General features: G+C 51.3%; 1 protein-coding gene across 50 annotated transcripts in view; it reads right to left on the minus strand.

Annotated features, from left to right (window-relative positions):
- Positions 1 to 13,638, minus strand: part of FANCA (FA complementation group A) — an 81,787-nt gene that overhangs the window by 18,335 nt on the left and 49,814 nt on the right. For 18 of the 50 annotated variants that reach the window (XR_013412129.1, XR_013412134.1, XR_013412132.1 and 15 more), the window contains 6 exons: positions 13,521 to 13,614; positions 13,193 to 13,380; positions 10,532 to 10,628; positions 8,040 to 8,216; positions 4,574 to 4,647; positions 1,646 to 1,774 (listed from right to left, as the gene is read on the minus strand). Coding sequence is in view for 18 of the 50 variants with exons in the window: in XM_028841257.2 (XP_028697090.2) it covers positions 1,646 to 1,774; positions 4,574 to 4,647; positions 8,040 to 8,216; positions 10,532 to 10,628; positions 13,193 to 13,380; positions 13,521 to 13,614 (759 nt within the window). In the remaining 32 variants the exon portion in view is untranslated. Of the gene's footprint in view, positions 1 to 1,645; positions 1,775 to 4,569; positions 4,648 to 5,557; positions 5,688 to 8,039; positions 8,217 to 10,531; positions 10,629 to 13,192; positions 13,381 to 13,520; positions 13,615 to 13,638 lie in introns of all 50 variants that reach the window. The other 32 variants (XR_013412126.1, XR_013412127.1, XM_077986817.1 and 29 more) reach the window with 9 other exon arrangements.

A 13,638-nucleotide genomic window follows, 5' to 3' on the forward strand; every position in this document is an offset into this window, starting at 1 on the left:
TGTGAGCATCAGTCGGCCATAAGAAGGAAGGGTGTGCTGATACAGCCCCCACACCTTCTGTGAGCATCAGTCGGCCATAAGAAGGAAGGGTGTGCTGATACAGCCCCCACACCTTCTGTGAGCATCAGTCGGCCATAAGAAGGAAGGGTGTGCTGATACAGCCCCCACACCTTCTGTGAGCGTCAGCCAGCCATAAGAAGGAAGGGTGTGCTGGTGCAGCCCCCACACTTCTGTGAGCGTCAGTCGGCCATAAGAAGGAAGGGTGTGCTGGTGCAGCCCCCACACTTCTGTGAGTGTCAGTCGGCCATAAGAAGGAAGGGTGTGCTGATACAGCCCCACACCTTCTGAGCGTCAGTCGGCCATAAGAAGGAAGGGTGTGCTGATACAGCCCCCACACCTTCTGTGAGCGTCAGTCGGCCATAAGAAGGAAGGGTGTGCTGATACAGCCCCACACCTTCTGTGAGCGTCAGTCGGCCATAAGAAGGAAGGGTGTGCTGATATGTGCTACAACACGGATGAGCCTCAGAAACATTCTGCTCAGCCAAGGAAGCCAGACACAAAGGGCCACATACTATGTGATTCTATTTATATTAAATATGCAAAAAAGGCAAATCCATGAACAGAAAATGGATTCCTGGTTGCCACAGGCAGGGGACATGGAGGAAAGGTGCATACACACTTGCCATCTGTACTGAATGCTGAAGCTGTAACACAATAGTTTGGAGCTGCAGGCAAGAGCTGCTGGGAACAAAGCCTGGACAGCCCCAGGTACACTCCGTCCATCCTTCTGGCCCAGACGCACCACCTCAGGAACTGCTCTGTCCTGAGAATCCCTCTCAGATGGAGAGAGGCCCAGTATCTGCTAGGCCATTTGTGCTGTGCTTCGCACTTGCTCACCTTGAATACCAGGTGACAGAACAGAAAAACGTTGTTGCCATTTTTTTTTTTTTTGAGACGGGTCTTGCTCTGTCGCCCAGTTGGCTCACTGCAACCTCTGCCTCCTGGGTTCAAGCAATCCTCCTGCCTCAGCCTCCCAAGTAGCTGTGCCTACAGGCGCACACCACCACGCCCAGCTAATTTTTATATTTTTAGTAGAGATGGGGTTTTACCATGTTGGGCAGGCTGGGTCTCGAACTCCTAACCTCAGGGGATCCACCCACCTCGGCCTCCCAAAGTGCTGGGATTACAGGTGTGAGCCACCACGCCCGGCCCAAAGTTGTTGCACTTAACAAGTCTATACACATAAAGAAACAACCGATTAAGGAAGCTTGCCTTTACTTTGTACTGACTTAGATTTGCCATGTGATATGCTCGAGTGTACTTTGCATAACACAATTGGAGTGAGAGAAAAATGTATTCTTAGAGCTGCCATGATTTCAAGTAAGGCCTCATTGGTGTGTGACGGTTAACACTGAGTGTCGGCTGGACTGGGTTGAAGGATGCAAAATGTTGATCCTGGGTGTGTGTCTGTGAGGGTGTTACCAAAGGAGATTCACATTTGGGTCTGGGCTGGGAAAGGCAGACCCACCCTTAATCTGGGTGGGCACCATCTAATCGGCGGCCAGCAAGGCCAAAAACTCCCCTTTGTATATATCCTATTAGTTCTGTTCCTCTAGGGAACCCTAATACAGGGTGTGCTGCTAACCTGTGGTGGAAATCCATCAGAGCGTTGACAAGAACGGTACACGCAGCCTCCAGGTCTCCGTCACAGCCTCCTGAAGCAGAGGACTTAGGGAGAAAGTGCTCATAGATCGCCCACTGGTGGAAGTCCTGCCTGGAACAGCAAACACTGACATCAGTTCTGAGAAATGCTTCGCGACCAGCAGTTCCCCATAACCAGGGAGTAGGCCCACAGTAAGGAACACACAGCACTAGTGAGAGCTGGGTTGAGACTGGCGGCTCGGGACCTTGGAGTAGGAATGAGACCTCACTGTCTGCAGGGTGGGGTGCCTGGGGCTGTGGGAAAGGCCTGGTCTCAGGAGTGGCCTTTGTGAACCGCCCCCCTTCCACTGATCAAAGGCCACTCAGGATGACATCCCACTGGGTAACTGCTGGCCACATAGCGGATGAGCTTGGTGAACAGAACAGGCAAGCACAAAAATGTAGGCTGTCAAGTCACCTGAGGGCACCTGAGCTACTCACAGGCCCACCGGCAGGGGATGGTGAAGCAACCTGCGTCCAGACTGTGGGCTCTGTGCATATGGACAGGAAAGGGCTCAAGGACACACTCACTCAAAACTGTGGTGGCTACACCTATAATCCCAGCACTGTGGGAGGAGGCCAAGGTGGGAGAATCGCTCGCGCCCAGGAGTTTGACATCAGCATGACCAACATAGGGAGACCCCATTCCTACCAAAAATAAAAAATTAGCTGGGCATAGTGGTGCCCGCCTGTGGTCCCAGCTACTGAGGAGGTTGAGGCAGGCAGATCGCTTGAGCTCTAGAGAGGGAGGCTGCAGTGAGCCATAACTGCAACACTGTACTCCAGCCTGGCCAACAGGGTGAGACCCTGTCTCAAACAAACAAACAAATCTGCAGTGCACAGAACCATCAATACTGCAATCCATTTACACAGAAAGAGCCAAAACCAGGAAAATGCAACCATGCAAATATGAGTGCTAAGGGGTGTGTGCTCTACCCACACTGTCTGGAACTGGCACAGAATGTATCTAAGTATCACTTAAGTAATTGAGAAAAGAAAGAAAATCCCAGGAACACATCTCAACACGACTTCCACGTAGCAGTGACCTGAGTGGTAAGGAGAGGTCCTCATGACCCCACGTAGACCAGTCCCTCCCTCTGACCTCCTTAGATTCCACCCCGGAGAGGAGCCAGGAGGAGAAACGGGAGCGTGTGGAGGAAGCACCTGCAGAGCGGGCTTGGCACAACCCGAACCATCGGCGCCCGTTTTGCCGCAGGCAGCAGCGAATTGTTGTTTCTGTGGCCCCCGTTTTCCTTTTCCTATTACTTCTATTGGTTTCATCCAGAATCGGATGCCAGGATCCAGGCGCAGGAGACAGTGCTGCATGTGCCTGGAGGGCCCCTGACGGCCAGGACGAGGAACACAGGGTGGCTGATGCCAACCCTCTCCTGAGTCTGGGTGTGGCAGGCACCCCGAGGCTCATGTACCCAGCAGGACGCTCCCTGTCTGCAGTGACCACATTCCCCTCTCCCTGACCTCCACCCTAAACTCCACAGCCTCAAACCCAAGGGCCCTCTGGGCTCCCTACTCCTATGTCCAGAACAGCACAACTGACCTCTCCAGTGGTCTCAGTCATCAGCCCTGGGACCTAGGGGGGGTTCAGTGCTTCATTTACCCACTTCCTGGTGCCCCCATGTCAAGGCCAGCACCTCTCCTCAAAGTCTGCACCACCTCCTCCACACCAGCCTCTTCTCCTCCCTGGTCATTTCCTCTCACACGGCCCTGTCTGGTATCTCCAGAGCTCATTCCTACCTTTAATCTACTTCTGTGTCTACCTGCGTGTTGCCAGGGCCAGGACGCAGGTGTACAGCTCCTGGAGAGCAGCCACAGCCCAGCCAGGGCAGGGTGAAGTCTAAGTGGGTGCCCTCGATGTGCCACATCTGCCCTCATCGATACACAGGTGCCATATGAGCAGCCTTGTCTCTTTCCCTCTATACTCCCTGCTTCTAGAACACTCTATAAGTGTCTACCACATGGTAGGAGCTCAGTAAATGTTTCTTAAATAAAGGAATAACAATTGAAATTGGGCAACCCTCCCGGGTGCTCCCACCACATGGAAACTTTACGTTCAATTTCGCTTTAATAAATCTTGACACCAAAAACAAAACAAAACAAAACAAAAACCAATTAAAATTGTGCTCAAAGATTAACAGTTGGCCGGGCGCGGTGGCTTAAGCCTGTAATCCCAGCACTTTGGGAGGCCGAGACGGGCGGATCACGAGGTCAGGAGATCGAGACCATCCTGGCTAACACAGTGAAACCCCGTCTCTACTAAAAAATACAAAAAACTAGCCGGGCGCGGTGGCAGGCGCCTGTAGTCCCAACTACTCGGGAGGCTGAGGCAGGAGAATGGCGTGAACCCAGGAGGCGGAGCTTGCAGTGAGCTGAGATCCGGCCACTGCACTCCAGCCTGGGCGGTAGAGCGAGACTCCGTCTCAAAAAAAAAAAAAAAAAAAGATTAACAGTTAAACAAAACATTAAATTGAGGATAAAATGTCAAAACGTAGGCTTTAAGACAGTGTAGAAAACTGTGTAACATTTTAAAGGGAAGCTCCTTTTTCTTTTGAGATCGGATCTCACTCTGCTGCCCAGGCTAAAGTGCAGTGGTGTGATCTCAGCTTGCCGCACCCTCTGCCTTCCAGGCTCAAGCAGTGTTCCTGCTCTGCCTCCCAGCTGGCTGTGATGACTGGCATGTGCCGCACGCCCAGCTAATTCCTTTTCTATTTTTTGTAGAGATGGAGTCTCCCTGTGTTGCCCAGGCTGACCTCAAACTCCTGGATTCAAGAGATCCTCCTGCCTCAGCCTCCCAAAGTGCTGGGATTATAGGTGTGAGCCATCACGCCCGGCCAGGGTAGCTCTTTTCAACACATACCGTTCAGTATCTGAAAGAGCATCAGCTTCAGGCTGAATTTCCAGCTCCAGGTGTAACCAGTCTTGGTAAGTTAACTGAGAGAAAGGGAGCAATTCAATACAATGAGGACAGAACACACAATCCACCGCAGGTTTATAAAACAGTTTGTCATTTCATCTCATACGCAGCCCTCCGTGTCCCTGTGTTATAATGAAATTGCAGCTGAGAGTTCTACAGGAAAGAAACTTTAGTTTTGTCAAGAATTGTTTCTTACAAGATTTCCCTAGCACAAAGATGTTAGCACTGTAATCCTTTATTTCCAAGTATAAAACGGCTATTTTAGTCTGGGCAACATAGTAAGACCCCATCTCATTTAAAAATTGCCTGGGTACAGTGGCTCATGCCTGTAATCCCAGCACTTTGGGAGGCTGAGGCCAGCAGATTGCTTGAGCCTAGGCAACATGGCAAGACCCCGTCTCTACAAAAGATTTAAAAATCAGCCAGGCATGGTGACACGTGTGTGTGGTCCCAGCCTCTTGGGAGGCTGGGGCGGAAGGATCGCTTGAGCCCAGGAGGTCAAGGCTGCAGTAAGCAACAGAGTGAGATCTATAAAAAGGAAAAAAAAAGAAAAAAGAAAAAAGAAAACGGCCGGGCGCGGTGGCTCAAGCCTGTAATCCCAGCACTTTGGGAGGCCGAGACGGGCGGATCACGAGGTCAGGAGATCGAGACCATCCTGGGTAACACAGTGAAACCCCGTCTCTACTAAAAATACAAAAACTTAGCCGGGCGAGGTGGCAGGCGCCTGTAGTCCCAGCTACTCGGGAGGCTGAGGCAGGAGAATGGCGTGAATCCGGGAGGCGGAGCTTGCAGTGAGCTGAGATCCGGCCACTGCACTCCAGCCTGGGTGACAGAGTGAGACTCTGTCTCAAAAAAAAAAAAAAAAAAAAAGAAAGAAAAAAGAAAAAAGAAAACAACAACATTCTACAGCTATTCACAGTAGCATACCTTCATTTATTTTTGGAAACAGGGTCTGCTGCCCAGGCTGGAGTGTGTGCAGTGATACAATCGTAGCTCGTGGCTGGCTCTGCCTCCTGGACTCCAGCATCCTCCCCCTCAGCCTCTCAGATGGCTGGGACTGCAGGTGCACATCACCATGACCAAGTAAGTTTTTTAAAAACATTTTTAGTAGGCCAAGCACGGTGGTTCCTACCTGTAATCCCAGCACTTTGGGAGGCTGAGGTAGGCGGATCATGAGGTCAGGAGATCGAGACCATCCTGGCTAACACGGTGAAATCCCGTCTCTACTAAAAATACACACACACACACACACACACACACACACACACACACAGGGCTGGGCACGATGGTTCACGCCTATAATCCCAGCACTTTGGGAGGCCGAGATGGGCGGATCACGAGGTCAGGAGATTGAGACCATCCTGGCTAACACGGTGAAACCCCGTCTCCACTAAAAATACTAAAAATTAGCTGGGCGTGGTGGCGGGTGCCTGTAGACCCAGCTACTTGAGAGGCTGAGGCAGGAGAATGGCGTGAACCCAGAAGGCGGAGCTTGCAGTGAGCTGAGATCGCACCACTGCACTCCAGCCTGGGCGACAGAGTGAGACTCCGTCTCAAAAAATAAAATAAAATAAAATTTTAGTAGAGACAAGGTCTCACTATGTTGACCAGGTTGGTTTTGAACTGAGCTCAGGTGATCCTTCCGCCTCGGTTTACCAAAGTGCTGGGATTGTAGGCATGAGCCATGGCATCCGACTTGTGTTAACATGTTTCCTGTCTGTAAATCTTAAAACAGTTCCATGAATCAACAGGGACTAATTTCGTTTGTTTTTGTTTTTTGTTTTTTGAGACGGAGTCTCGCTCTGTCGCCCAGGCTGGAGTGCAGTGGCGCGATCTCGGCTCACTGCAAGCTCCGCCTCCTGGGTTTACGCCATTCTCCTGCCTCAGCCTCCTGAGTAGCTGGGACTACAGGCACCCGCCACCGCGCCCGGCTAATTTTTTGTATTTTTAGTAGAGACGGGGTTTCACCGTGGTCTCGATCTCCTGACCTTGTGATCCGCCCGCCTCGGCCTCCCAAAGTGCTGGGATTACAGGCGTGAGCCACCGCGCCCGGCCGACTAATTTCAATATGTTGATTTGTGGACTAATCTCCAAACCTCACATTGCAGGAAAAGCAGCAACACTCCTGCCGCGCACTCCTATCTGGGTAAAGGCTGAAGCTGCCGAGCTCCGCACAGGGACACCCACAGATGCGGCACAGCCAAGGGAGCAATGCAGGAAGATTCCCTCTGAGCCCCTGGTGGGCACAGAGCTATTCACTGCCTCCTTTTCTTTTTCTACTGCGCCTGGTCATCATTCCTCACATCAAAACACAGCATCATACTTACTTTTGTGTAGCTAACATAGTTAACAATAAAAAAAGCAGAAAAAGTAGTACAACAACCTTGAGGTTTTTGTACTACTAACCTAGAGACGCCACTCAGCGTCTCTAGGCTCACTCCTGTGCGCCTGGCGGGCGCCTGTAGTCCCAACTACTGGAGAGGCTGAGGCACGAGAATCGCTTGAACCTGCAGAGGCTGCAGTGAGCCAAGACTGCACCACTGAACACAGCCAGACATTGTCTCAAAGAACATTTATCACTAAAAATAAAAAAAGAAGTTTGTGTTGGGAGAAACTCAGAAAGTATAGCAGGGTTTCTCTGTATTTATTTATTTATTTTTTTGAGTCAGGGTCTCGCTGCGTCGTCCAGGTGGGAGTAGAGTAGCGTGATCTTGGCTCACTGCAACCTCCACCTCCCAGACTCAAGCGATTCTCCTGCCTCAGCCTCCCAAGCAGCTAGAACTACAGGTGCACACCACTGCGCCCAACTAATTTTTGCCTTTTTTGTAGAGATGGGGTTTCACCATGCTGCCTGGGCTGGTCTCAAACTCCTGAGTTCAGGTGATCCACCTGCCTTGGCCTCCCACAGTGCTGGGATCACAGGTGTGAGCACCGTGCCCAGTCTCTGTATAATTTCTTTTTTTTTTTTTTTTTTTTTGAGATGGAGTCTTGCTGTGTCGCCCGGGCTGGAGTGCAGTGGCCGGATCTCAGCTCACTGCAAGCTCCGCCTCCTGGGTTTACGCCATTCTCCTGCCTCAGCCTCCCGAGTAGCTGGGACTACAGGCGCCCGCCACCTCGCCCGGCTAGTTTTTTGTATTTTTAGTAGAGACGGGGTTTCACCGTGTTAGCCAGGATGGTCTCGATCTCCTGACCTCGTGATCCACCCGTCTCGGCCTCCCAAAGTGCTGGGATTACAGGCTTGAGCCACCGCGCCCGGCCATGTATAATTTCTTAACAGCTGCACATGAGGCCACAATGATGTCAGTCAAGATTCCAATCAAACCACCTAGGTGCTGCTGTTCTTGCCTCTGAGGAGACAGTCTGCACACACAGGATGTGGCACGATGCAGGGGAAGGAACAGTGACCTACATGAACATCTTCCTCTTTCAACAGCTCTCGGAAGGTTCTGTGTGTCCAGAGAGAGAGGGCAGCTCTCTGCCAGTCTGCGGAAGGAAGGTACAAGGGTCTCCAGGAAAGGCTGGCTGCGTCCTCTTGAGAAAGAGGCTGTCGGGCCTCTGAGAACAATCTGAACACAAGGAACTGAAACTGAAACAGACAGTATCATGCAAGTTTCACTGGGAGCGGTTAAGCCAATGCTCAGGTGGAAACAGACCATCAACAGCCAAGCCACACACACAGCCCCACGTTCAGGGGACCTCAGTCCAGGCCCTGGGAGGGGGCAACACACAACCTCACGTTCAGGGGACCTCAGTCCAGCCCTTGGGAGCGTGTAGAGCCCCTCAGTGGTCATGGCTGCGCACAGCGCTCCAGGGAAGAGACGTGCCTGCCATCTGACTGTTTCCTTGAGCTAAATGTCTGGAAGCAGAATTGCAGGAACAAAACTGCCTCCCAGGGGTAGGGCTGGTTTGGTCCTGGGTCGTGAAACCGCCCATCTCTAGGCCTTTGCCAGGAATGCCGTTGCCACCAAAAGCGCACACCACTGGACAAGTGAGACACGCTATCGGTGCTGCGTGACCGTGTCCATCTCTGCCTCTAAGGAGACGAGAGCCTCCCATGTTTACAACCGGACTGCTCCAAGGACGTGACCGTGTCCATCTCTGCCCCTGAGGAGACGAGAGCCTCCCATGTTTACAACCGGACTGCTCCAAGGACGTGACCGTGTCCATCTCTGCCCCTGAGGAGACGAGAGCCTCCCATGTTTATAACCGGACTGCCGTCCCTGCCCAGTGCGCTGGGTGGGGACCATGTTGCCCTCTCCTAAGCTCCAACACCATGTTTTCTTTAAAAACTTGGCACCAGAGGCAAAGTTCCTCAGAGGAAATAACTGGAAATATGTGCACCCTGGATCCTCAGGGGCTGCTCCCAGATTCTGACTTAATTTATCTGGAAAGGGGCCAGGAATCTGTAGTTTCAAAAGCTTCTCAGGTGATTCCGATGTGAAGCCTGCAGTTGAAAACCACTATTTATTTATTTATTTATTTATTTATTAAAGGCGGAGTCTCGCTCTGTCGCCCAGGCTGGAGGGCAGTGGTGCAATCTCGGCTCACTGGCAAGCTCCGCCTCCCTGGTTCAAGCCATTCTCCTGCCTGAGCCTTCCAAGTAGCTGGGATTACAGGCATGCGCCACCTCGCCCAGCTAATTTTTGTATTTTTAGTAGAGACGGGGTTTCACCATGTCAGTCAGGTTGATCTCAATCTCTCGACCTGATGATCCACCCACGCTGGCCTCCCAAAGTGTTGGGATTACAGGTGTGAGCCACCAAGCCCAGCCTAAAAACCACTATTTTATACTTGAGGCGTTCATTAAAATCCTATAAAAGGACAACACTGGTTTCAGTGCCATTTCACCTTTGCTTTTGACATTCAGGGTTTCCAATGCTCATCTTTTTTTTTTTTTTTTTTTTTTGAGACGGAGTCTCGCTCTGTCGCCCAGGCTGGAGTGCAGTGGCCAGATCTCAGCTCACTGCAAGCTCCGCCTCCCGGGTTCCCGCCATTCTCCTGCCTCAGCCTCCCGAGTAGCTGGGACCACAGGCGCCGCCACCTCGCCCGGCTAATTTTTTTTGTGTGTTTTTAGTAGAGACGGGGTTTCGCCGTGTTAGCCAGGGTGGTCTCGATCTCCTGACCTTGTGATCCGCCCGTCTCGGCCTCGCAAAGTGCTGGGATTACAGGCTTGAGCCACCGCGCCCGGCCTCCAATGCTCATCTTTAAATTCCTTTGTCTGGGCCGGGCGCGGTGGCTCATGCCTGTAATCCTAGCACTTTGGGAGGCCAAGGTGGGCGGATCACTTGAGGTCAGGAGTTTGAAACCAATCTGGCCAACATGGTGAAACTGTCACACTAAAAAATATATAAAACAATTAGCTGGGCGTGGTGGCAGGTGCCTGTAATTCCACCCACTTGGGAAGCTGAGGCAGGAGAACTGCTTGAACTTGGGAAGTGGAGGCTGCAGTGAGCCGAGATCGCACCACTGCACTCCAGCCTGGGCTACAGAGCAACACTCCATCTTTTAAAAAAAAAAAAAATTCCTTTTTCTGAACAATGTAAGGAACATTTACTAGACGAGACAAATGAGTATTCTTCTTTCCAGAGAAAGATACTTTTTATGAATACTGATCTTTTAATTCATCTCTCCTATAAATACCAACATCTATTTCCTTACAACTACAGACGCGTAGCTGTCTTCATACAACTTCACTTTACACTCAGAGAACAGAAGAAAAGGCAGCGCTCAGCAGTCAGGCTGCCCAAGCAGACAGTAGAGGTGGCCATGACAGCCAGCCTGACTCAGGAGCTGCCCCTGAGATGGGCATGAGGCGGCAGCAGACCTCGGCCTTCCGGTCTGAAAGCTGCGTAAACCTGAAACGTACAGCAGAATGGAAAAATAGGAAATGACTGAACCCACCTTTTTAATAAGGCCTGGAGATAAGCAGCTGTGCAAAATATCTCGTGACTGGGAAGAAAACTTGCACAGAGAGTACGAAATTGCCGCTGTACAAAATCTGAAAACAGAAATTATAACATATAAATGTTATCCATACAAAATAAGGGATGAAGGAAAAAGTTACTTTCAACTTCACAAAACTGAGTTTAGTGCATTCTAAACTGGATGACCTGAGCATTGGTCCTTGGTTTTTTGGTCTGTTTGTTTTGAGACTGAGTCTCGCTCTGTTGCTCAGGCTGGAGTGCAGTGGCACCACCTGGGCTCACTGCAATCTCTGCCTCTGGGTTCAAGTGATTTTCCTGCCTCAGCCTCTCAGGTAGATGGGATTATAGGCTCTCCCACTGTGCCCAACTAATTTTTTCGTTGTTGCTGTTATTGTTTTTTGTTTTTTTGAGACAGAGTCTCGCTTTGTTGCCAGGCCAGAGTGGAGCGGTGTGATTTCGGCTCACTGCAAGCTCTGCCTTCCAGCTTCAAGCAATTCTCCTGCCTCAGCCTCCCGAGTAGCTGGGACTACAGGCACCCGCCACCATGCCCAGCTAATTTTTTTGTATTTTTAGTAGAGATGGGGTTTCACTGTGTTAGCCAAGATGGTCTCGATCTCCTGACTTCGCGATCCACCCACCTTGGCCTCCCAAAGTGCTGGGATTACAGACATGAGTCACCGCACCCAGTCAATTTTTAAATTTTTTTAGTAGAGACGAGGTTTCACCATGTTGGCCAGGCTGGTCTCAAACTCCTGACCTCAAGTGATCTGCCCACCTCAGCCTCTCAAAGTGCTGGGATTATAGCGTTAGCCACTGTGCCTGGCCCAATCCTTGGTTTATTTTTTCTTTGATACAGGGCCTTACTCTGATGCCCAGGCTGGAGTGCAGTGGCACAATCACAGCTCAGGGGATCACTTAAACCCAGAAGTTCAGGACCAGCTTGGGCAACATAGTGAGACCCTATCTCTCACTAGCTGGGTGTGCGGGTATGTGCCTGTGGTTTCAGCTACTGGGAAGCTGAGGCGGGAGGATCACTTCAGCCTGGGGGACTCAGCAAGAAATGTCTCATTTACTCAACATACGTACCTACAGTAATACCCATGTGAAAAATTCTCACTTGTAACCAAGAACGTCAGAGTGAGACTCCATGAGGCAATGGAGATGCCAAAGCACTGTCATGGTGTTCTTAGGGGTCTAATGTTTCTGTTTTTCAGATGCATATTTGAGCTGGGCGTGATGCTCACGCCTGTAATCCTAACACTTTGGAAGTCCAAGGTGGGCAGATCACCCGAGGTCAGGAGTTTAAGACCAGCCTGGCCAACAAGGCAAAATCCCATCTCTACTAAAAATATATAAACTAGCTGGGCGTGGTGGTGTACACCTGTAGTCTCAGCTACTCAAGAAGCTGAGGCACAAGAACTGCTTGAACCCGGGAGGCGGAGGTTGCAGTGAGCCAAGATCATGCTACTGCATTCTAGCCTAGACGATAGAGTGAGACTCTGTCTCAAAAAAAAAAAAAACAGAAAAAAAACTGAAAACACCAAATATATATTTCATTCTCCCTTTCTTATGCAAAAAGTAGCATCTGAGACAGAGTTCAGTATTTTGCTTTCTTCACTTGGATATATATCCTGCGGCATCTCTGTGTTCCTGAAAGGGGATGGCCCTGTCTCCCCCAAGTCACCTAGACGCCTCCCTCCTCACCAGCTCCCAACTTCTCCATCGGCCGTGTGCCTCTCATGCCAATACCCAGCACTCAGTGTTTGGGGCCTGGGGTGAGTGGGGACTATTTGGTGGGGCCAAGCGCCTGGGAGGGGCTCTGAACCCCCGGAGTACCCACTGCCTGTTCCCCATGGCCCACGTCTGAGGGTGTGGGATCCACACAGCTGCCATCTGACTTCCTCTCCTTGCTCCACGTACATTTCTTGAGCCTCTTCTAAGTTCTCTGTTGTTCAGACCCTGTCATAATGCCAGCTCTCCCCTTTCCTCACAGGGTCTCCGGCATCACAACAGGGCTTCTGTCCCAACCTCGGATTCCTCTGCCCAAGAGACCCAGGAGCTGCAAGCCAAGCCCCAGAGAGCAATGACCACTGGAGTCTCCCAGCCTTCTGTCCTGGCCTCTGCCTCTGCGTGGCAGCTGCAGGGAGCCCTTGAGGCCCTGAGCAGACCATTCTCCACCACAGGGTCCTTCCTCACCTCAGCACATGGCCCCATCTGCTGAGCCCTAGAGAAATAGCCTGAAGTGTACATGTACACACTGGGAAGCTGCTCACCACGGGGTGCCGAAGAACCTGACGAGAGGAAGCTGGTCCAACCAAGGGCCAGACAACCCCAAGACAAAACAAAGCAGCTCTCACCAGGACATCAAAGAATGCTTAACGATGTAGACAGTTACTATCTACTATTAATTTCAGCAGCTTAGTACAGTATGATCTCATTTTTATGAACAAAGAAACAAATGCATACATATTATAAACATATGACAGATAAAATTCTGGAAGGATATACACCAAAATGCTAAAAAGTGGTTATCTTTGGGTGGTACGTCTGCATGTCTGTCTCTTCCATTTTATCAAACGAGCATGCATCACTTTTCTAGAGAGAGGAGAGAAGACACAACTGTGGAAGAACAGCTCACTTCAGGCAGAAGAGCAAGGAATCCCTCGTCCTACAGGTCAGGAGGCTATCAAAGAGTGCAGGGACAGGAAGGCCAGCATCAGTGGCAGAAGGACCCACATCCACCTCCGGGAGCGCAGACCTGGACTCACCCAGGTGCACGGCCAGGGCAGCCAATCCCAGCACATGTGGGGCACTCAGGCTTGGGCCCTGCAACGAGAACAAGGGTGGCAGAGCAGACTGCCCTCTTCCCAGCTGGAATTTTCCAAGGCACTGAAGACAAGCCGGGAAGCAGCAGCCTGGCCCTCAGAGTGGGCCCCCAAGGGTGGCCCCGTGAAGCAGAGCCTCACCTGGTGATGGAGCAGCTGGCAGAGCCGGGTGAGCACTGCAGGGAGCACGCATCCACACATGGTCCTCATGAAGAGGGTAGCCCAGGGGCCCTGCCTGCAGGGACAGCCGCAAAACCAT

The sequence above is a fragment of the Macaca mulatta genome, chromosome 20, assembly GCF_049350105.2.
Source record: "Macaca mulatta isolate MMU2019108-1 chromosome 20, T2T-MMU8v2.0, whole genome shotgun sequence".
Taxonomy (NCBI): Eukaryota; Metazoa; Chordata; class Mammalia; order Primates; family Cercopithecidae; genus Macaca; species Macaca mulatta.